The following is a 25581-nucleotide window of genomic DNA, read 5'->3' as shown; positions in this document are numbered from 1 at the left end:
CCCGACTTGGGGTATTAATGAATTATTTTATTTTCCGGCGATATTGAGTTGTGCCAATCTACACGTACTGTCTGTCGAAAATTTGTCAATGCGTAGGGAAAGAAAAAAGTAGTGTCTTGTTATGGGTTCGATTACCATTCGAAGAAGTGAAATATTTATTTAAATTTATATTTTATTTCTTCGCTCCGGTGCTGAGACAAAACGCAGTGTTGAGTTACGCCGCTTAACACGCAATGCCGTCAGAAAATGCAGAATTAAGTGTATAAATAAAATAAGAGTTACCTGATTCTTAACGGTGTTAACCAACGCCGCGAGCTGGTTGCCCGCTTGGATGCTCTGCAACATCGCATTGTGAAGGTCGTCGTTGCCGAACAGACCTACGCCGATCGCGCCGCAGCATAGCACCGATAGTATCATCAATGTTATCTGAAAGAACGGAAACGTATCTTAGTTAGTTATTTCTTTGACAATTAGGAAAATTATTAATTATGTATTTCTAAAAATTAATGTTAGTTTTTTTTTCAGTTTTACTGCAGCAAGATATGCAGAGAATCTAGTGTCACGACACTCTGTTCACTACTTTCCAATTGAATACGTGAGTTTTCGTGTTGAATGGCGGAACTCGACAAAATTGCTATAGACAACTGTTTTATTGATTTAGCTGAAACTTTCCTTTTCAAAATAAGTATAGATATTGTTTTTCTAAAATAAATTATATTATTATTAGAAAAAAAATTAAGCGGGCGAAGCCGCGAGCGGGTCGTTAGTTTCCAAAATATAAACGCACATTTCCGAATTACATAAATATATTTGCTTCAATATAATATATACAAGGCTAGGTTAAAAGGGTGTTTCAATAAATCTATTACTCTAGTACAATGAACGCTTCGACATCCAAGGGCACGTTCAACCATTGTTTATTGTTCAATAAAATCAATTGCTTTTTAGCTCTAACACTTAATAACTCGACAAGCCTTTTCCTATATCTATACACCTACATGCGTTTTTATTCAAGAATACGCACAACATAAAAGACAGCTTTTATTTCAAGGCACTATAAAAAAAATATGCTATTTTTTTCTATAATTTAAGCAATAATTCCAAAAAAAATTAAAACAAAACAAAACAATTTCCTCTCAGAAATGAAATTGCAATATATTAAAAACGAACCTACTACTACCTCAACAAGTACACTAAACCACAACTTCTAACATACACAAGTCCCAACTAAACCGTATAACAAAAAACATCTGGCTCTCACACACATCTACCTATCTATAACGTAATAAAATAAAGCGATTATACAAAAAGCTCAAAACGGTCCATTACAGCATCCCATATCTAACGACAAGATTACATATAGACTGAGATCAACAAGCGGCTGATTGCTCGAACAAGCCACCGTATAGAGTGGCAGAGGAGAAAAACACATGGCGAGAAGTCATCTTGGTACCATGTGATATGAATCAGAGGGATATTATTGGATGGATAGTGAAAGCTAATCGTCTATTAGGGTTTGATATATAAATGCATTTGTTATATAATATATTCTTTTTATTTTATTAATATGAATTATCTAGGACGGCGGCGCGGCGTTGAATTACGAAATTTAAAAGGTAATTTCTAAAATCATCGAAAAATAGAAAACTGGGTGTTAAAGTTCACTTTACATTGCAAAAGCGTTAAATACATGAAAATAAAAAGCAAATATAAGTTTTTTAGCCTCAGACATAGCAAAGTAGTCAGAGAGAATCTAGGAACCTAGTGTTAAGACACTCCGTTCCCATTAAGTCAATTCCCATCCGCCAATCACTGTCCACTAAATTCTGAAGGCATCGTGTGTTTAGTGGCAGAATTCAAAGGCTCGCTTTTGCCTCGTCACCAGAACCAGAGAATAAAAATATTAAACACTAGTGGACCCGGACGCGGCTACGCCTGCTTGAACTATAAGAATATTTATTAAATATATTGATGAAATTATTTTCAATTCTCAATAGAATTAGTAAGAAAATATAAGCTCAATTAATCAAAAAGAATAATAAGTAGATACACATTATTAGAAAAAATTATCTGAGTTATTGAAATGAACTAACAAAAGGATTAAAAGTAACTAAAGGATAGGTATTCTTAATATTAGAAAAAGTACCTAAAGTTTTCCGTACGTGCGTACATAGATATCAACTCTACGAAATAACTAAACATTTCTCTCTATTAAGTAGGATAATTTTAGCGGGCAATATCAAATAAAATAAGAAGAGAATCAAAGTGTATTTTAAATTAATTATAAACAACAAATAAAGTTCGAAAATGTATGAAAATTTATAAAACCGTCAACGTCATCTGCCCGTTCGCGTCGGTCATACTCATACTATGCCGCCCGAAGATTAGGTCAATTCGAATCAGTGACATCTCCTTAATTATTTATTAGAATGCTATACAGCAAACTATAATTTCAATTTAGATAAAATGTTAAGAGTGACTATTATATTTATTTTCATAAGGATGAATATCAAAATGTCGCGGTAACGGTTGCGTGGCGACGCGACGGTTGTTATTAACATGGCAGAATAAATTGCATGTCATATTAAAAAGTACTTTAAAATATATTAGTTCATATGTGTAATGTAATATTATATAGCCTATAGCACTTCTGAAGAATGCAGCTTTCATACAAAACAAAAACAAAGTAAATCGGACCAGTAGATCCAGAGATCCTAGCGTTCAAACAAACAAACAAACAAACAAACAAACTCTTCCGCTTTATTATATTAGTATAGATTTCATTCCTCCAAGTGGAAATCGAACCCAACATCATCGCGTTACAGCCACACACTTGTGCCCATTCGCCACGACCGCCTCATTGATGCCCACATCACGCATCACATACGATAAAATACAACAAAATCAATTAATAAATTTACATTCATAACATAAACACTGATAGAAACACTATAAGGCATCTATTGTTTAAGTATTTCGCAACAACGTCGAACAATATCAAACCAATAACCCGATTGGCGGTGTGCCCATCGCATAAAATTAGTTTTGCAGGTCAGCTAGAGAGGACGGTGAACTCTGGCCCTTTACTATCATAACCAAACTACAGTACGACCAACGAGTTGTGACCGTTATGAAGCTAGGTTTTCTGAATTTATGCGCGTTTCCACTCGGGAAGAAAATATTAAAAAGTAAAAAAAAATTTAACCTGTAATATGCGCAGCTGTTTACAGTTAACTTCATAGTGGCCACGACTCGTTGACCATACTGTACGGGTATATGAGTTCGTCCATTGACTGCCTTAACTGAACCGTTGCCAAGTTTTCTTTACGGTTAAAAAGGTTACAAACGTACTAAAGCTTAAACGACGATTTAGCCTAATAGGTTACTTTAATGGGTTACAACTGAGTGGGCCTGGAGATCTAATTTCAAAATCTGGATTTAGGCAAAATTACACCAAAAATATTCTATGGATCCCTAGGTAAAGTATCGAAAGTGAAAAATTGCAAATTTCTTTTCGCTGTTTTGAAATATTAAAAAAGGCAGTTTTCGATTACATACATAAACAAAGTTTTTTTGAAATTTTCTTTTTTTTTCTTTCTTGGTTGTCCAATTTTTCACTTTCGACACTTTACCTGGCGACCATCGACCATTCGATACCATGATAGCGTATTAAATGGTAAATACCAGCTGTGATTGTAACCTGTCACTGTCAGTATAAAACAGGCATGCATAATGGAATTATATATTGTCCCTACATCGGCCCTACGTAAAGCACCTCGTTATGTTGATCCTTTTTTATCTACATGCAATTTTCACATTATTTACGAGTAAGTATCCGAAGCTTTGTTTATATATAGTTTTTATTTTAATTTTAATGTTTTATACCACAGTTCATTAAATATTTTTATTTTATCTTTATAGTGTATCCCGCAAGATATATACACTCGGGGGCAGGTGGGAATCGAACACACAATCATCGCATTTGAAGTTCCTTAAATCGTAAAGCTGTATAACCTACATATAGTACATACATAAAAAATACAGAAATTAGATACATATTCCCAAATAACAATTTACCTTAAGCGCGGTTATACTCCGTGGCGGGCGTTGCTTCCTGTCGCAGCATCTCGTCAGCAAGTATATGAGGAGGACCGTCAACGTTAGGATGAGCCATCCGCCAGGTATAGATCCAAGGATTCCCAAACTCTGAAATATGCATGTAATGGATTCAATTAGTTGAAATTACTTTGTAAATTTTTAGCAATTTAATTTAATGTATTAAGAATGTCTTTAAAATTGGGCGATAACTAGGGAACAAGGCCTTTTAGGTTATGAATAGATTTCATCTGTCTACCCTGCTATACGTGGGAAAATCGTGAAGCTAAAATAAAAAAAATTGATCATACCACAGTTGTCACATGTGCCAACTTAATGAGACATTAATTAACTTATTTGAATTGACCAATTTCTTACAATGTCAGCATTAATTGTATTATTTTCAATGATTAATATTTAGCTTTAAAGCCGTTTTCCATAATATGCACGTAGCAGAGCAAAGTGAGCCTGGGAACTTAGTATTAAAACACTCCGTTCCCATTGAGACACTTCCGTTTCTAACTTTCCACCGAATTCTGGAGGTATTGTGTGTTGTGGTGGAACTTTCAGCGCTTTGCCTAGTAACCTGAGCGAGGGTATGAAAATTTAATATAATATACTCCTCGAGTGAAAATCGAACTCACAACCTATCGCATTCACAGATGCACGCTTGTGCCCTTGCACACTAATACCCTGAAATAAAATAAAATAAAATATAAGAAATAAACACAAGTTATTTAAAAAAAACACTTCAAAATTGCCATTTACCTAGTAAAAGCTCGCTAAACCAGGCATGCACTCAAGTCAACTCAAGGAACTATGGACCTACCCTATTTCCGTCAACGAGCTTCTATGTCCCCGTCAGCTTAAGAGTCAAGTTACTCAGTTCTTATATTATCATCTGTATAGCCATAGGCAGCTACTCTAGTAATCCTACTTTAAAATAGGTCAGATGTCTCTAGACCACTCTTTGACCTACATACGAGTATATTGTAATAGCAAGATTACTTAAGAAGATTAAATGAATACTTAGTTTTATACACCTGACACTTTTTAAGGCGCCATATTTTTAATACGCTCTCAAGTTTGAGATCAATCTTGAGATAAGACACCTCAATCATAGATCTTTATCTAGATCTAGAATCTTCATTCATAGATGTATAACTAACGAATGAAAACGGCATCTCAAGTTCGATATCACACTTGAGAGTGGTTAATAAATACGAGCCTACGTGGTTAGAAACTTTGATTGCCAATGCGAGATCGTATAATAACTAACAAAACCAAAACAATATACTACGTAGCTGAGCGACAGTTGCAAACGACAGATAGGAAAGATTCATATAGATAAAGATTTTTCTTATTTTAGATTTCAAATAAATTGTATTCAATTTTGCTGTCAAGAATAGATACAGACAGTGCGGTGCATATGTTCAGCTTTTAGAAGAATAAAATAATAGTGAAACAGTTATCGTTTATTCCCTCTATAGAGACTTTGCTTATTGTTTTTACAAAATCAATACTGCGTTTTACCTAATCGGAACAGAGCAATCAAATTATTTCAGTGCACCAGAGGATAGGCAGAGAAAATCTAGTGTTAAGACACTCCGTTCCCCATTTTCCGGGGTGTTGTGTTGTTTTTGGGTTAAGGTGCATGGTTTTTGGATTGGATGTTGAGTAGCGAAACTAAATGCCGCGCTTTGCCTCGACACATTTTTTTATTTTTTATGTACAATAAAGAAATATTAAAATTTTATAATAATAATAAAAAAACAATATAAGCATTACCTCAAGATAAACCGGAGAGTTGGGTGCAAAGGTATCATTGACGCGATGGAGAGTGACGTTTATGTGCGGGAGGGCGTGCAGCAGCCGCGCGAGCCGCGGCGGCGAGTACTCGTCGGACGGACCCGCCGCGCCCATGCCCACCGCTCGCAGCTACACCTGGGACGAAGATATACAGAAAAATATACAGATTAGAGAGAATAGACATAAGAGGTAATTTTAAATCATCTAGCTAGCTCTGGTAACGAGTCTGGTCTCAAAAATTTAAAGTGGGGAATGGATTCTGTGAACACTCGCTTCCCTCTGACTAACCTGATATTTGCGGGATACCGTATGAAACAAAACAAAATTACACAACAAAATTACAACAAAACAAAATTAAAAACAATGAATAATATGAGTCCATGAAATTGACCCAAATGGAGCTTACCTAAGTGACTGTGCCACAAAATTGCAAAAGAGAAAGACAAAACTACGAAACAAATTAAGACGAAAGCTGCATTAGCCAATTATGATTCGAAATTTCATTGAAACATGAATCATCATCAAATTCCAACTTAAGTATTTAAAATACTGGTATTTCCCCGGTTTCGTTGGGAAAAGTAAAGATTTCACCATTAGAGGTTAATAGCAGCATCACGTAAAATTTATATATGTGTAAGGACAAAAATCCATCTTTTTGAATACTTTTATCTCTTGACGTATATCTTCAGTAAAAATAGAATAAATATTCTTTCTCCAATTAAGAGGGGTGGACATTTGAAATTTTACAAAACAAATCGATAATCAAATAGAGTATACCTAGTGAAAAATATCTCTTATTCGTGTTTTAACTATTAATAAGGGTAGGTTTACAATTTTTTTAACTTTTACATACACGTTTAAAAAACGAAACGATATTATAGATTTTTTTATATCATTAAAAACTCCCTTAGTCAGTCAAAAGAACAATATAAATTACAAGCAATTTTTCACTTTCGATATTTTAACCAGAGATCATCGAAATGTATGTAGATGGACATATATCATTAATAATATTTTATAAACACCTCCTCCTAGGTTCAACCACAGTTTATCACTGTCACATGTGTTTAACGCAAATTGCAAAGGACAAAGTGAGGATTGGGAGCCGCAAACCCTTTATTAATTAAGCGGACCGAATACTTCTGAAACAATGGACTTAATTAATATACCATTCATTGTATTCTAACTCCAAAGTAATGTTAAATGTTACGCAAGAAATTAACTTTATTCGAATATAAAGATAAGGATAAAATATTTTCACTAAGGAAAATGCCAGTCTGAAATACAAAAAGCTTTTTTAGCTTCACGTTGCATCCCGCTCTAGCAGGGTAGGCAAAGGAGAGAGTTAAGAGGCTCAGTTAATTTCCTCGAGTAGGAATCGAACCCACTGCCTGTCACGTTCAAGCTTGTGTTCCTGCTCCACGACTGGCCTCGTTATAGCTTTTACTATAATAAGGTATATTTTATATTTTAATATCCGTGAAACGTAACGCACAATGTCATTCTCAACTAACAGCTTTAGGGAGAGTACACGGAAATAAAGAAAAAAGAAGAATTTATAAATATTATGCAACTAACAAAATCCTAAGACCTTATAAATACTTCTTATTATTTTGAAATAAACAGAAATGGAAGTGAGAAAATTCCATTCAATTCGACGAGACATAGAATAAAAGAATATATGGAACAAATTTCATAAATAAATGAAATAAGTTAGTTAAATATATTTTTTTAGCAATTATAAAAAACACTACCAATACCAATACGCTCGCGTAGATCTCGTGTAACTTATAATTAGCACATATTGCCAACATATGAGCACAAACGTTCGCAGTTCAAGCACATTGTTAGCGAATCCAAGTTTTTTATTACATTTTTACTCATCCCATTCTAAACTAATAATATAACGATACTGTTATTCAAAATGAATCATCGAGTATTTTAAAATTTAATAGAAGTAATCTTAAAAAATAATTATTTTTTTAATTAAGTACAAAATATAGTAGTGATGCCACAAATTTGACTTACCGCAAAAATAAAACTACAGCACCTGAGACGCCATATTACCGCTAACTGGTGAGATCACGTCCTTGCTAGAGACATATCTGAAAAGAAAAAGAGAAAAATATGAAATAAAGAAATATTGAAAACTACATCTATACTATCTAAATCACAAAGATAGAGTTTCAGTTCCGCCACACAACGCGTGGGGAACGAAAGTGTCTTAAAGGGAAAGGAGTGTCGTAACACTAGATTCCCAGGTGCCCTCTGCTTACTCTGATGCCGAGTCCTTAAATAATTAAAAAAAAAACTGTTTTTGCTGGATATAAAATGAAACACAGAAGAACTTTATAGGCTATATGGCATGATAACGGTGTCAATGTAACCAACTCCACCAGCTATCGGAATTACATCAGCCATGTATACACAACTCAACTTAGAGGAACGCTATTAAAAAATTGAAACGAAACGAAAACGGAGTGTTAACACTAGGTTCCTTAAACGTACCCTGATGTGTGAGTGATACAGCTTGAAGCCGATTGATTACTAATAACATCCAGAATTATCTGTCATCTAGTCAGTACACTCTAAACAAGTCAATTCCAGAGTAAGACCTCACAAGTATTATGAGTATTTTATGAGCTCTACCACAGTTCAGCTATCTAAACTACGCGTGCTCGATATTAAATTTTAAGTATCCCGGCGAATACGAGCTCGTAAAGCATTCGCTTTATAACCCACGCTCTCTGTCTCTGGTCAAACGATATTAAAAAAATAAGAAAGAAAGCTGTCGTTAAAGTTCTGATGTGTTTTTCAGATCTACAATTCATTTAATTGTACGTTTTAAATAAGGTATATTTTAGCTCCACGCTGTATTCCGCACAGCAGGGTAGATAGAGGGAACCTAGGCATCTAGTGTTAGACACTCCGTTCACTGTTTTCCTCCGAATTCTGGAGGCATTGCCTTGTTACTAGAGCGAGGAAAAGTTAATATGAAATATACCACTTCCTCTAATGGAAATCGAAATCAAGGCCCTTTATGCTGAAATTTAATATCTAATTTGATAGAGTGCACAAATAAATAACAAGCTAACGAAATCCTTATCAATGTTACTAAATTTAAAACAATAAACAGAAAAAACACCGTCTTAGATAAAAACTTTACAATAACGATCTAGACATAAAAATTAAAAACTAATTAAAAGAACTTCTTAAAACACTTAAGGGAATCAACATAAACTCTCTAATAGTGATTTCTTACCGGAAAACAAACATACAATACATATAAAAGGCAACAAACATGCAAGAGACATCACCAGATTACTATAAAAGTCACACATTAGAAAATGTGAAGAAGAATCTGAATTAGTGGGGGGAAAAAAAACCAGATGTATAGGACTCGTGACTCAACCAGTGGACCAGTCAGACCAGTTCACAATTCCTAGATATGCATGAAAGCTTATTTTTTACGAGCACAAAATCTAGAACAGTCGAGCGGTCCCATTAAAACGTCAAAAACCTTGACACGTGCATGTGCCGCGTATAAAAAGCTGCAGCGGCGGAGTGGTCTTACAATTTATAAGATACTTGAAGAATGGAAACATTGGGCAACGTTCTTTAGAAAATATATACTAATGCGCCGTTTTATTTTAACTCTCGTATATAGGAAGGAAGGAAGAGGGAACCTACTGTCAATACACTTCGTTCCCCAATTTCCCGTTCCTGCGTATCCCGCACACAGCAGGGTAGGCAGAGAGAACCTAGTGTTAAGACACTCCGTTTCCCACTTTCTGCCGAATTATTCCTTATGTGATATAAACATTCACATAACACAATTAAAGCTAGACGTTATATTTAAACGCGACAGGTTGTTTGGATTTGATTCCTACTCGAAGATATGAAATATTCAATATTTTTAGTACTTCACTCTGGGGTCAATACGCAATGCCTCTTGTGAGGGACCGGAGTGTCTCAACACTACATGCGATATGCGTGAAATTGAAAAAAAGTAATTTCTAATTAAAAAAAAAGGTACGGCAGTTTAAAAAACTCATTACTCATAATAATATACATTGTAGGTAGGTACCCTTTATAAGCATATAGGGTACCTCAACGTATAATTTCCATGGAGGATACTCAACAGAGCCCAGTTCCCACGGTGAATCACGATCCCATATGGCGATCGAGGATTTATAGTTTGGTATTTAAAATGTCGTGAACTGCTTTCTTTATTACACAAGCGACCTTTATCTTCACTTGTCATATAATCAATGTGAGTAACAGATTGGCATTTATTGGTGGGTATTACTTTAATATATAAAATAAAAATATATAAATAGTGTATTCTTTTAACTATCTTAAAACCTGTAGTATTATCTTTTAGCTGCGGCTTCGCCCTCGTAGTCAAATTTTAAGAATGAATGTGTCATGTGTCATACACAATGCTTAGTGTTATATATGACACATGTCACGTTCTGCTATAACCACGACAAACACAAAAATATTTTTTTTTGTTCAAGTCACTACTGCCTCATATTAGAGAGTTCTATCAAATAAACTCTTCCACTTTATAATATAAGTATAGAAAAGATAGCGGCGTTGTGTTCCGCCACTCAGAACGCAATGGCTTTAGAATTTGGTGGAAAGTGGGAAACGGAAGTGTCTTAATGGAATAGATTCTTTAAAATAAATGTAATATACCTATTTAAATGTCACTTTAAAAACTAAAATGAATTAGAAACTAAATAAATCCAAAAAAAGACCTTGCTATGCAATATCTACGGCTTACTTTACTTTTTATAAAATATAAAATATTGGATTTAAATACGAATTTATTACCATATCCATTAAAAACTTACGTCTCTATAACCTACCGGCGCGGCCATTGTTCACTCATCGAGTTCGTAGAAGAGTTTACAATGTTGATGGACTATAAACAATGAGATAGCCCATTCTAATTTAGATATCGCAGTCGAAGCGAACAATCTTTTATACAAACAGTATAATATTAACACCTGACGAAATATGAAATATTATATTAACAAAATATACAACGGAAGTAAACGATGGGGCAACGATCTTATTATTAGTTTAATAACCTGTTAAATATCCGAGATAGGTTACTTTATAATATACAAAAAGATATCTAATATAAAATATAGAGATAATAGCTATGAAAGTGACAGATATTCTTTTTATTATTTACATAGCAGGACAGGCAGAGGGAACCTCAGGTTGAGACAATTCGTTCCTAAAAAGGGGACTCGGGAACTCGAGGCCTGGCAACAGAAAAAAACCGTGTAGTTGATTACCGCCACGTAACAAGCAAAAAAAGCTGTGTAAAAAATGGAGAACGAAGTGTCTGAACATTAGGTTCCTCTGTCTCTATAAAGAAAAGTAAATCAAGATCCATCCAATCCAAATTTTATATAAATATATGTCGAAATAAATCCCACATACATACATTATATAATATACCAGTGCAGAGCTTTAAGAACAGTCAAAATGTAACAATGGCGCTATGCCAATGTCGATGAAGCAATATTCAATATTAAAAATCATGTACAATTTTTCAAGTTCTACCGAAGCTGTTTGTATTTTTAGCTTCTTATATAAATTATTTATCATTTATATTATTTTTAGCCGACTTTCAAAAAAAGGAAGATCTTAATTCGGCAGAATTTTTTTGTTTTTAGTAATATGCAATATCTATCCGTTATGGCTCAATGGAAAAGTGTTTACGGTGCACCTGATCATAATGGGATGTATTTCCAGTCGTGAATGACCTCTAAATATTTTTTTGTTTACGCAGTTTAATAGAACAAATTTGTTTCTGGCAGACCGCAGAGAATCGAAAACGAAGAGTCTTATTAATTAAATTCTCTGTTCTTACACAAAATACGCGGGAAACGCTAATCTATATATTATAAACTACAGGACTTAGAAAGTTGAAACTTAGGAAGCCAATAGATAAGGGATAGCAGGAGAACACTAAGAAAAAAAATCTATAAATCCCCACAAAAAGGAGAAAACAAAGGGAATTTTCCATTTTATCTCTTAATAGAATATAATTTACTAAAAAATACCCATACCATATCAGAACGTTCCATACATTTCGAGCACGCTATCACAGATCAAAGTGCGACCAAACAATGGCTCACGCAACCATGTAATAGTTCAACACAATAGCGCCTAACTGTTTAGTTGCGGACTTGTGGAGATTCGTTTCCTTTGTGATGCTTTTAGTACAGCGAATACACTTACCACGCAAATATAAGCACGTTAGGTATAGACTTTCGTTACTTTGAACAAAACCACCTTACCTTTTGCTTACCATTTGCATGGCGTAGATGTTATAAATACTAGTATTATTAATTTATTGAGGTATTGAGGCCAGTCGTGACTCAGAGGCACAAGTGTGCGACTGTAAACGTTACGGGTTGTCGGTTCGATTCCCTCTTGAGTAAATGAACACTCACCACGCAACGCCTCCAGAATTCGGCGGAAAGTAGAGACTGAAGTATTAGTGAACTTCATCAGTCGAGATATTACGTACTAAATAAAAGATTTCAACTAGCCAGAGATGATAAATAAAAATAATCGATTGCCCTAAGTGGAAATTGAACCTACAACCGTCGCGTGTACGATCATAATGAATTTTATACATTACAAAACGGATATTATATAAAAATCTTATTAAGGCTTCTCTTAATTTCCTTAGTAGGCACGAAATTGATTTAGTATGAGCTCGGATTTACTTTACTTAACTTCATTATTTGTAATACGATACAAAACATGTATAATATTTTCAATTTCCTTCCACAAATAACTATTACTTTTGAAGTTAAATATAATTCATTTGTAGATTTATATACATATATTAATATAACTTAGTATACCTTATTTATTTATTTCCAACAGTACAAAAGTCGGCCAAAAATAAACTTACAATTTAATATAATAGGTATTTTTTCCATTTTTTTCTATAATAAAGTGCACACATATAAAGTGTATGTATGTATACATACAAAAATCTCATAAATCCGTACACACAGAACTCAGAGCTCAGAGCTCAGAGCGAGCGCGGAAGCAACCATCGCTATCTGTATTCCGGCACATCCGGGCTTCGATCAGTATCGGACGCGACACTCATCCTGCACCCGGGTTGGATGTTTATATTAATACCTAGCCTCTGTCATAATGGAATGTCAGGCTGATAAACGAAATTAGATATTAAAATAAGTTTTTAGATATCTAAGTCAGTAAGCAATTTTAGTTTCATGTTTATTTATGATATAAATTATTTTTTAAAAATCTATACCTAGCTACCTACCTACCTACCTAAATGTATTTTTTTTATAATAATTTATATTTAAAAATGTTAAATTTATTCACTAATTTGATAAAAGGATATTCAGTACCTAGTGAGTGTAAGTCAACGAAGTACTGGACGCAATTAGTAAACTCATAAGGTCTTCTTAACCAAAATATTTACACTACCTTTTAGTACATATTACATAACCCACCGATATTCATATAAAATTGTGCAATAAAACACAATGGAACAGCATGGAAATATTTTATAAACCATCACGCGTCGTCAGGTCGTAACATGTTGTGCATGAAATATTCCTCACATCCATAACCCCTATATAGGTACGTATATTCTCATGAAGTCTTCATAACCCCTATATTTATTCTGACGGAGGCCGGCTTCAATCTGAACCTTTTTTATTCCTCTCCCGATATCTTTATTTACCATTGATATCTTTATCAATGTTGGTCGCCTCGTTTGCTTGAAATATGATATTTTAAATGATTTATGAACAATGCCATATAAATAAGTATATTATACCTTTATATTATTGGCAGAGGGGACCCGGGGACCTAGTGTTAAAACACTCCCTCACCATTAAAGACATTTCCGTTCTCCACTTTCCGTCCAATTCTGAAGGTATTGCGTGATAAGCGGCGAAACTCAAAGCCGCACTTCAAAAATTTTATTTCCTCGAATGGTAATTGAACCTACCACCTGAGGGCTCATCTAGCTATGTTCTGGATATAGCGTAAAGCTAATAAAAAGTGGCAACATCCATTTACATTCGCAAAGCTGAGACGAAAAATAAAATAACCCGCTTCCACAGACCCGAGATGTTATGCAATAGTTCATTGTGCAAACATAGAAACAATTTGTGCCTTGGTTTCAGCTGAGGAAGTTTCCAATCAAACGGGCGGCCGAGGCGGTTGCCTAATTGAATAATCTGCATACTAGACGTTCAATTATTCTAGAATACCCCAGGTCCCCTACCGGTAAGAAGTGCGACCTCGGAAGTCACAAATTTAGCTGCGGTACGACCACAAGTAGTATAAAAACGGCGAAAGGAAACGCAAGGGCCGTTACATGAAAAAGATCAACTTGAGCTCGTGCGGAACAGAGTGTGTTAAAATTAGGTTCTCTCTGCCTACCCTCTACTTGACTATTCAAAATTTACTTGAGCTAAATAGTACGGAATCAAAAAAATATTGTTGATAGCAACATTTTATTTTAGTATCCCGCATATAGCATAGGCAGGCAGGGGGAACCTGGTGTAAAGAGAATAGGTTCCAAAGACACTCCGTTCACGTAACACCAGATATAGATATTTTCTAGATACAGTGCCGCCTCATCGCCGGACTTTGTCTTGTTACTAGAGCGAGGAAATGAAAATAATTAATTCCCTTCCCCTACAGGAAACCGTACCCATTACCATCACGTTAACAATCAGACGCTGTGACGCCACGACGACCTGAACACCATTTCAACTTCACAAATCAACTCATTCATCATCACATTACTAAGACTTCTAAAATATAATCGACGGTATTGAACTGTTCATTGGAAAAGTATCGAAAGTTAACACCATTTAGAACGTTAAATATCGTACAAACCGAAGTTCTAAAAGGAAAGACGGAGCCCTAATTAAAATACAGAACGATATTTCACGAGGGACCGTTAACATTAATAGCTTTCGGGTTTCCCGAGGGTGACGCATGCGCATTAGCTTCTATTACAAAATATGTGTCAAAATTACTTTACAAATGTTGTAATTTATGAACTTCGACATTTGAACTTAACGTTAGCGTTTATTAAGATATATTATATTATTTAAATCCATTTTAAATCAATAATTATTATTTTTCCTTATCGAAACAGTATACGATAAGACGAAAAAAATACAAATACCTATGTATATCTATGTTGAAACCCTCCTATCAACCTAACAGTCAACACACTATACCAATGAACACCAACATTTCTATATTAATTAATTACTTATAGTATAGTACTATCACACTATTTTATCTATAGTATGTCTGACACGTGGTCAGCCGGTGAATGGAGCACGTGGGGAGCGGGCGCGGCCGTTCGATATCGCGGAGGCTGCGCGCTGAGCGAACGCCCGGAACCCTAGTACGACCAGAGAAACTAGATCCTTGTTACCTCTCTTATACTTCAAAATAAGGGTAAAAGAGGGGAACTTTAACAGTACGCCTAGTTCACGCTAGCTGGTGGCATATGCAGTTACGCAAGAACTACCACGCTGCATGCCTGTCACATAGAATACTGTGTTTTGGTGTATGCCTACCTATATTTAATAAAAAAACCTAGATAGAACCATTTAAAAAGCTGCAATTCACGCCGCAATTAACATTATGGGATAAATGTATGTATGAAAGCAGGCATAGCTGGCTGGAAACATCGTATAATTATTTCACTATTCGTGTCGAGTACTTCTGTGTAGCATCGCAAGCTAATCTTTTGATCTACACATGCATATGGAAGTGATTTTTCTTTGATGAACGCGGAACTATAAGTTTAGTATCATCAATCATTATCGACCTATTTTTTTGTAGTAAAGTTATTTATTGTTGTTGTTGTCGAAAACTTTGTAAGAGGTATTTTTGTATTGGTCTTATTAACGAATTATAAGAAGCGTGAGTTGATACTTTTAATAGGTTATCTTAATGAGACATTAATTGATGAAATTTAAATTTGGAAACCTGTATATTCTACTAGCGGACCCGGACGCGGCTACGCCTGCTTGAAATATAAGAATATAATTTCTATAGAAATATAATTTCAATCTAGATGAAATGCTAAAAGTGACTATTATATTTATTTTCATAAGGATGAATATCAAAATGACGCGGTGACGAACGCGGTCGCTTAGCGACGACGGTTGTTATTAACATGGCAGAATAAATTGCATGTCAAATTAGAAAGTATTTTAATTTATTAGTATATATGTGTAATGTAATATTATATAGCCTATAGCACTTCTGAAGAATGCAGCTTTCATACAAAACAAAAACAAAGTAAATCGATCCAGTAGATCCAGAGATCTTAGCGTTCAAACAAACAAACAAACAAACAAACAAACAAACAAACAAACTCTTCCGCTTTATTATATTAGTATAGATTTAAAGAACAACAGTAGGTACATTACAAAGATTTTAGCTCATTTAACAAATAAACTTCAAGGAGCTGGAAAACACAAGTCCAAGGAATCAGGACATTTGTATCCCTAAAAGCGTAAAGTACTTACTCCCGACGAAACATGTTACGAGACGTCCATAAACCTAGTAGTTTATTACTTTGTCAGAGAATTACAGAGAAATGAAATGGCGTAAAATAGGAACTTCAGGCTTGCTTTGAGAGCGCGTCTGTTTCGAAATAGGATAACGGAATAAAGGATAAGAAATAGTCATATGGAATTGTGCTCTAGCTTATACTGATATAGTTATCAGTATTCAATATAAAACAATGACTTGTAAAGCAGATTTAACAAGAAATTGTCTATATATAGAGTTACTTTGTTAAAATATCTCGTGTGGACATAATTTCAAAGATTTAATGGAAGAAACGTGTAATATAATTTTCAATTTACACTGGGCACTTATATTTTCTTTAGTTTCTTTGTAGAGTGCCTTTAAAGTAAATTGAAATATTGACCACAGACTTTACATAGTTAAGAAGCGAGCGATGCGAATTAAATAAACACCAATTAACTAATGAATATACTGTTTCATAAATAACTTCATGGAAATATTTTGAAACATTTCTTTTCTCTGTATTAGAATTGACAATATGATTTAATAAATTTAACAAAATAACTAACTAACAACACTAAGCTAACAACAAACGTCCAATTACAATAGTGAAAACTGCATTTAGATGGACTAAAATTAGTGTTCATAAACTCACAGACAAATACATATCGATAAAAACAAAAAAAAATCATTGTTTTGGGGTGTATTACATCTATACGTTTAGCTTTCAAAAACAAAATCTAATCCCTAAAGCCGCACCTTGCCCCAACTAATCCATACAAAATCCAAAGAAAATCTCTAACATCTAAGTCCAAACATATGACGAATGGTCCATAAAAAGACCATCAACGGATACCACGCCTAATTTCCAACCCCCAAAAAAAAGATATGAGAATGTATTCGGCCTATTTTCACTTAGATGAGCTGAAATCCGACTCGACGGAGCAGTAATGATGGGCGAGATTGATGTCATTGTACCCTCGGACTTATTTACGATGCCTATTTATCTTCCAATAGCAGAAATCATTTAGCAATTTCCTGATGTCTCGGAGCAGACGGCGACGATAATAATCCTTGTCAGTTTTGGAATTTTGCACTAAAATACAAGCCTACGTATCTCGTATACAAGAATCAATCTGTCTGTTACCCAAGAAAACGATTGAAGATAGGTCTAGCAAAATAATTAGTCTAAAAGATTTTTTTATTTATTACAACTACTACTACTTTAGAACAAGGAATCTTATCTATTCCCTTCTTCCTTTACTGTTTAACTTAAGTAACTTTGCTCTTATAGATATAGATCTCATTTCAATTTCTTCTAAACAGGATAGTTGCCAATCAAATCCAACTCATAGAAATAATTATAAATTATGGCTTTATTTAATCTGGCTAAAGAAAACGTGTTAAGCAATGATGGATTTTTTAACTTTAAACTGTATCCCACATATAGCAAAGAGAACCTACCTACCTACCTAGTATTGAGACACTCGATTCTTCGTTGAAACACTTCCGTTCCCGACTTTTTGCCAAATTCTTGAGACATTGTTTTGTCAGAACCTTTTGTAAATAAAGAACAGAGCGTGGGAATCGAATCAACAACCGACGCGTTTACAGCCGCTTGTCCCCCTGAGCCATGACGGCTTCAACATTTTAGTTATTAATTGTCAATACAAGACCAACTCATGGAAATATTTATATTCATAAACTATGCCTATACTGGGTAAGCAAAGCGTGCCTCGCAATGTTTAAATAAGCGGAAACAAACCCTTTGCCTACACTACGACATGTGGAAAATGCACACAAAAATGTTTTTCCACCTTCATGGTAATTCCCTAGCTAAGCAGCTGTATGGCAGGCCAGATACCAGGGTATGCAGACAAAGGCCAAACCACCTAAGGCCAAAAACCTAATTTCTGCTTCTTAAACTAAAAAAAAATCTTGCTTATCCATATCCATTCTATATTTAGGACCTGCTAAGATCATATCTTAAGTTCAGCTTAAATATTATTAGGCGATTATCTCAGCGATCGTAATACATACGGTGCTTGAGAGCCCGCTGTGAGGGCCGAACTTCGTGGAAACATTTACGAGATTAGAATATTTTATAAAGGGCAACGTTTCTTATTTGCGTTTCGTAAGCGTATTGTTACACTTGTTTTGGTAATATACCTACAGTACCTACATACCTACTTTAAAAGGAAATTTATATGAATATGTTATAATTAAGTTTTTTTTCTTGTATCTTAGGAAATATTTAATTTTATTGAAAGACAATGTTTAAAAAAATGTATATTATTATAATAATAAAAAAAACAGCTTCACGCTGTATCCCGCACACACCAAGGTAGGCAAGTGGTAATGCCACAATAGGTAACTTGGGAACCAAATGTTACGATACTCCATTCTCATTAAAACACTTCCATTCAACACTTTCTGTTTAATTATGAAGGCATTGCGTGTTGAGTGACGGAACTAACGTCGCAATATATCAATATACATATTATATAGTCCACATTATGTCTTCCACTCATAGCAAATATTTTAGGGATATGTAAAAGGCAACTTTAGCTTAAGCCCTAGTATTATTTATTAAAAGATTTATTTATCAAAAGCGACAAAGCCACAAACACAAATCGATTTACTACCAATTATTTAATCGAAAACAATATTGAACTCACAATCCCAAATACCATTTATTAACCAATTCACATACATATTTATAAAATTCAAATATAAACGATATTATGAACGATAAGATTCGTAATATTGTAAGGCGTGTGGGCCGACGATCGAAATCTAACATGTTATCAAACGTGCCGCGCGAACGTGTCCAGGTATCGGGATCACGTCGAAAGTGGTTTGACATTCGGGAACAAGCATTGCGAGAGTGTCGTGAATTCGCTTGACTGAAATAATAAATAACTTGAATTTACATGCTAAATGACGGAATGTCGAGGTCTGGTAGTTGTGCCATAGAGATGTATTAAACTGACCAAAGATGTTAATTCGATTCCGCTAAAAACAATTAAAAGAAGCTTTTAAACGAGAAGCGGAACAGAGACGTAGTGGGGTTTAAACTGCACCTGTTGGGGTTCGTCCAGGTGAGTGTCCATATGTAAGCATAAAAGGAAAAGAAATCAGCTGTAGTACTTTATAGTTCTGTATTAGTGAGATAAGTGACCAAAAGACCATAACGTAAACAGATTGCAGTTTGGGAATTCACAATGAAATATTTAATATTTTTCCTCGCTCTGGTAAAGAGGCAAAGTGCGGCGTTGAGTCCCGTCACTTAACACGTAATGCTTAAGAAATCAGCAGAAAGTGGAGAACAAAAGTGTCCTAATGGAAATGAAATGCCTAACACCTTCGTTCTGAGGTTCCCTCTGCCTACTTTCTTATAAGTGTGGTACAGCGTGAAAAATTAATTAAATGTTGGCTCTCAGTTGGCATTTCATAATATTCTTATTATTCACGTATGTATCCTTACATAATATATTTTATGGTAATTAGATACTTTTGCATATATTTTATTATAAAAGTTTTCTCTTTACAGTCTCTCCATATTTTATTGACGAAGTTTGTTCGGAACAAAACAATTGTAATTTTAAAAATGAAATTGTTTATCCATTCCTGTATTATGGATATTTTCAGCTCTATGCTGTATCCCGCATATAACAGAGTAGGCAGAGGAAACCTAGTGGTAAGATAATCCGTTCCTCACTTTCCGCCGAATTTTCGAGGCATTACGTATTGGGCGGCGAAACCCAACGCAGTACCAGAGCGAAGAAATGAAAATATTTGAGCGATTCCCCCCAAGTGGGAATCGAACTCACAACCGTCGGGCTATAATCACACGCTTGTGCCCCTCTGGCACGACCGCCTCTCATAAATTCCCTTACGTAACATACTAAAAATCAGTCTTAAGCATAAAATTATAATATTTTGCAATACATTTATTACAACATAAAAAAATGTTTTATTTCAACTTGTAAAAGGCTCGCAACAATTCGAATGAAATGCTCCTCGGTAAAGGGTAAACGTGAGTCATTCCGTGAGTCACAGAGGAAAGCCGACCTTTATTTAAATAATTGATTCCACTACGAACAAAGCTTCAAGTTTTTCTTTTTCATAGACCAGCTTATTATTTGTTTATTTATTATCAGAAATGGTTTGCAATATTCTATTAAAATTAATTTATAAAGTAGTTAAAAAAAATATTGCAAATAAATTCTGAAAATGAGAGTAGCACGTCGTGGCCCAGTAAGATAGACAGACTACTAGAAGAAATTGTTATTTTTATTTTATCCTTATTTCCTCGCTCTAATCTAATGTTAAGGCATACACTACCTAATCTTCCGCAGGATTCCGGAGCTATTGCGTGTTGAGTGGCGGAACACAACGCCGTGCTATGCCTCGACACTAGAGCGAATAAAATTCAAACATTAAATATTTCATTGAGTAGGAATCGAACAAGCAACAACCTGTCGCGATTTCCATTTCATCACACTTTGTCCCTAATTGTACATATCAATTGACACAGAAAAATCGAATATACACATACATCTATATATATAAAATCGAAAGGTCACTCACTCATCACGAAATCTCAGAAACTACAATCTGAAATTTTGCATAGGAGTTACTTATAGGACGTAGGTGCTCGCTAAGACGGGAGTTTGTAATATTCGACTTCTAAGGGGTTGTTTTTGGGGTCGAAAGTTTGTATGAAACTTCGTTACGACAATTGCTAGAAGTCTCAAATTTTGCATAGACGTCACTAGAACGTAGCCACGGAGACTGAAATTAATAATAACATAGTTCACGCGGGTGAAACCGCGAGCGGGCCGCTAGTATTTCATAAAGACAGTGCCATTTCCCCCATTCACAACTTAAAAGCTCCGACTCTATCCAGAGTTCCAGACGGAGAAGGCGGGTCGTCGACCGCACGAGCATCGTACCTACGACCTTAACGAAGCTGGCTAACGACGCGTCTTCAACCCTCATTGTCGACATTGTGGTATCTTGACACCGTGAAAAGTTTTCGTCGAGTGCCTTAAGGACGTGTTTTCGTAAAATTGTTGGGAAACACCTTGTTGTTTTATTTTAGAAAGAGTTCCTTTTAGTGATTCAGAATTGACAAAAATATAAAATGGTACATTTGATCTAGCTTCATGCTATATCCCGCATGCCCTGTAACAGAGTAGGCAGCCTAGTGTTAAGACTAACCACTCTGCTCCCCATTTTCCGCCAATTCTGAAGGTATCGCGTGTGGAGTGACGGAACTCGACGATAAAAAAAAATATTTCCACGAGTAGGAATCGAGCCTACACCTGTCGCGTTCACAGTCACATGCTTATGTACCTGCAGCACTTGATTGTATATGGAAATCCTAAAACACACATTGCCTCCAGAATTCAGCGGATAATAGGGAATAGAAGCAATATTAATGGAGAAGTTAACTTAACATTATATTCCCAGGTTGCCTCTGCCTACCCTACTATGTACGGCAAGCTCAATGATTAAAAAATACCTTTGATTACTTTATTATGCGTTAAATTACGCAACCCAACACACAAAGTTTGTACAACATACAAAATACATACAGTCATAAAATAAAAACTTAAAATTTAAAAACCGGAAGTAACTATACTTCCGGTTTTTAAATAATAACAATATTATTAATAATTGCATCATGGTAAATCCCCGACATAATACAAAAAAACCTACTGAATTTTCACGATAACAGTATCAACAACTATATAAATATAACATAACCTGTATTGCAGGCTATATAAGTATACAGTTATTAATAGTACCTACCACAGTATTACTAATATCCAGGCCTGGGCCTGGGGCATGAGGCCAGGTGTGGCGCAGGGGCACAAGTGTGTAACTGTAAATGGGACTGGGTGTGGGTTCAAATGAAATGAAATATTTATTTAAATATGTATTTTCATTTCTTCGCTCTGGTATCGAGGCAAAACTTTTGAGTTTCGCCAATCAACACGACATGAATTTAACGGAAAATGGGGAACGCAGTCTCAACACTTAGATTCCCTCAGCCTATCCTGCTGTGTGCGTGATACAGCGTGAAGCTGATAAAAAAAGAAACAAATCTACATGCAAATGCAATATGAATATTTCATAATAAAACATAATAAAGTAAAACCTTAGTAACCAGCGAGCAAGCTTTAATTTATTATACCAAGCTCGAGTAGGTACAATACGGCGATATTTCTACTTTGCAAATTGAACTTACCTGAAACACGAAAGCTTACTTTTATACGGCTATATAGCAGTTATTTTATAAGTTTCAAGGAAAATAAGTAATCGGATTATATTTTATGAATAGGTATATGCATAAATTAGTTCTGAAAATGCAGAGTAAGGTTTCGTCACCTAACACGGCATGTCTGTATAAAAAAATATATTTTAATATCGAAAAATAATATTAAAGCTTGTTGTGTCGTAGGGGCACAAGCAGGGTGTGGGTTCGAGTCCCGACTCGAGGAGAAGCAATACTTAATATTTTAATTTTCAAAGCGAGGAAAATTGAAATTTTCCTAGAATTCGTCGGACAGTGTTAAATGTAAGAGTCCTAATTGGGAGCGGAGTGCCATAACATTAGGTTCCCAGGTTCCCTCTATCTGTCCAGCTATGTGCGGGATACTGCATCAAGCTATAAAAAAGAAGTAAAAAATCCCTATAAATACATTTGTTTTTTTCTTACTTTACTAATATATTTAGTTATAGATACAAGAATTGCACTTGCACATTTCGAAATAGGTAACTGGGGCGAGAGTTAGTTTATCAGAAAATTACAACTTGTTTAGATTTAGAGTATCATTCGTGACATCATTCTAGCGAACCATTTGTATATCTCGCAAATTGGAAATATCAATAAAATTGAATTGGGATCGTTGTTCTCGTTTAAAAACCATTAAAATTCGTTTCTATTAAGATATGATAGTAGGGTAGTCTTATAATTGAGAAGTTGCCAGTTCAAATACAAATTTGCAATAAACTTTATAAATTCTCTATATTTAATCAATTAGGAAACGGAGAGTTAGAAATCCATTAAATCCCTGACCACTTCAATATCTTACCTGATCCTGACATTGACCCTGATAACTAAACATCAACCGAGAAGTAAATGTGAACATATTTACACACCTACTACCTATTTTTTCAGTTCTCCGCTCGGGCAGGCAAAGCGTGGCGCTTAATTCTGCTACTACCCACGCAAAACTTGACTGAGTGAATATGGAAAACGGAGTGTCTTAACACTGACTTCCTTTTGCCTATTCTACCATGCAAAAAAAAATTATACCAAGTCCTATACTAATATGTCTATACTATAAAATTTATTCACACAAGTTAAGTACTACATAAGAACGAAAGCTTGTAGCTAAACATTCAACAAATGAAAGTGACACCACCGCCACCGCCCACCCCCAGAATTATCGATTTCCAGGATTGAGCACTTTTTATTTGATTTGAATCCACCGATAGTGGTGCATATAACTCGCGCGTCAACAGTTTAAGTACGCTTTACGTCACGACTCGGCACTGATGTGATGTGATGACTTTTTTACATGACTGGTTTTTGAAGAATTTTTTTGATATATCTTTGGTTATAGCTCATAATTATTTAACTATTTTAGAAAATACAGTTATGTTTCTCGGTAGGCCTAGCTTCACGCTGTTTGTATGTAGAGTAAGCAGAGGGAACCTGAGAATGTAATGTTAAGTTAACCTCGTAGGCAGATTGAACCTGGGAATCTAGTGATAAGTTAACCTCATTTTCATTAAAATGCTTCTGTTCCCTATTTACCGCCGAATTCTGGAGGCAATGCGTGTTGAGGTTCGGAATCCAACGCCGCGTTTTGCCTCGTTACCAGACCGAAGAAATGAAGATATTAAATTTTCCATTCATCGTTAGTTTGAAAATAATATTAAATATCCTCCACATGAAAACAAAACCTCTCAAATACATTTACAATTAAAATTCTGACATGTTCCTTACGCAATTTTGTATAGCGTAGTACCTAATTTGAAAGACAAATACAGCGCTTCATACAAATCGCTGGCATCCAAAATCTTTAAGGTGTTAATTTTAGTTAATGGGTTAGACCGCGTCATGGTGTACGGAGTAGGAAGCCACTAAATGAGAGATCAAAAGCTCTATCATATTTTTGTAATAAAAAGCAGCATCGTTGTGACGTAGCTGTAGGGTTAATAAATATTTCAAATATTTCATATTAAAATAAATATTTCATATTCAATAACTTTCAGTAAATTCGGCGGAAAGTGGGGAGCGGAGTGTTTTAACATTAGGTTCCCTCTGCCTACCCTGCTGTGTGAGGGATATAGTAGCGTGAAGCTGATTTTATTTATTTTACGTCATCTCCAGCTGTAGAGTATTGTCAAGCTCATCAGAATTTCACATAGTTTATAATATAAAATATTTCATTCTCTCCGCAATGCAAAAAAATTCGACGGAACGTGGGAAAAGGAGTGTATTAACACTAGATTTATTTTTGCCTACGCTGCTATATGCGGGATAAAGCGTGAACCTGAAAAAAATATTTAAAAAAAAACAAAACGCCCGTCCCCAAGCCTCCACGTGAATGTAATCGTAAAAGACATTTCCATTATGCACAGCTATTACAACACATTAGCAGCGCCGACGTACACACAAGTGTCAATGTCAGCGTGTTAGAAAGGTATACGAGTATTATAACATACGATTCTATAATCTATACTAATATAATAAAGCGGAAGAGTTTGTTTGTTTGTTTGTTTGTTTGTTTGTTTGTTTGTTTGTTTGAACGCTAAGATCTCTGGATCTACTGGATCGATTTACTTTGTTTTTGTTTTGTATGAAAGCTGCATTCTTCAGAAGTGCTATAGGCTATATAACATTACATTATACATATAAACTAAAATATTTTAAAGTACTTTCTAATTTGACATGCTATTTATTCTGCCATGTTAATAACAACCGTTGCGTCGCTACGCAACCGTTACCGCGACATTTTGATATTCATCCTTATGAAAATAAATATAAGAGTCACTTTTAGCATT

At 34.9% G+C, this 25581-nt stretch overlaps 1 protein-coding gene across 1 annotated transcript in view; it reads right to left on the bottom strand.

The window, feature by feature from the left end:
- Positions 1-25581, bottom strand: part of LOC146531629 (protein tweety-like) — a 79949-nt gene that overhangs the window by 8753 nt on the left and 45615 nt on the right. Inside the window, exons 3-6 of the mRNA XM_085198760.1 lie at positions 7933-8009; positions 5884-6039; positions 4078-4206; positions 283-426 (exon numbers count right to left, since the gene is read on the bottom strand). Coding sequence (XP_085054886.1) covers positions 283-426; positions 4078-4206; positions 5884-6018 — 408 coding nt within the window. The 5' untranslated portion in view covers positions 6019-6039; positions 7933-8009. The remainder of the gene's footprint in view (positions 1-282; positions 427-4077; positions 4207-5883; positions 6040-7932; positions 8010-25581) is intronic.

The sequence above is a fragment of the Heliconius melpomene genome, chromosome 15 (genome assembly GCF_056956725.1).
Source record: "Heliconius melpomene rosina isolate 202511_hmr_F chromosome 15, ASM5695672v1, whole genome shotgun sequence".
Lineage (NCBI taxonomy): Eukaryota > Metazoa > Arthropoda > Insecta > Lepidoptera > Nymphalidae > Heliconius > Heliconius melpomene.
The sequence above is the reverse complement of the archived record's forward strand: the minus strand, read 5'-3'. Positions and strand labels throughout refer to the sequence as shown.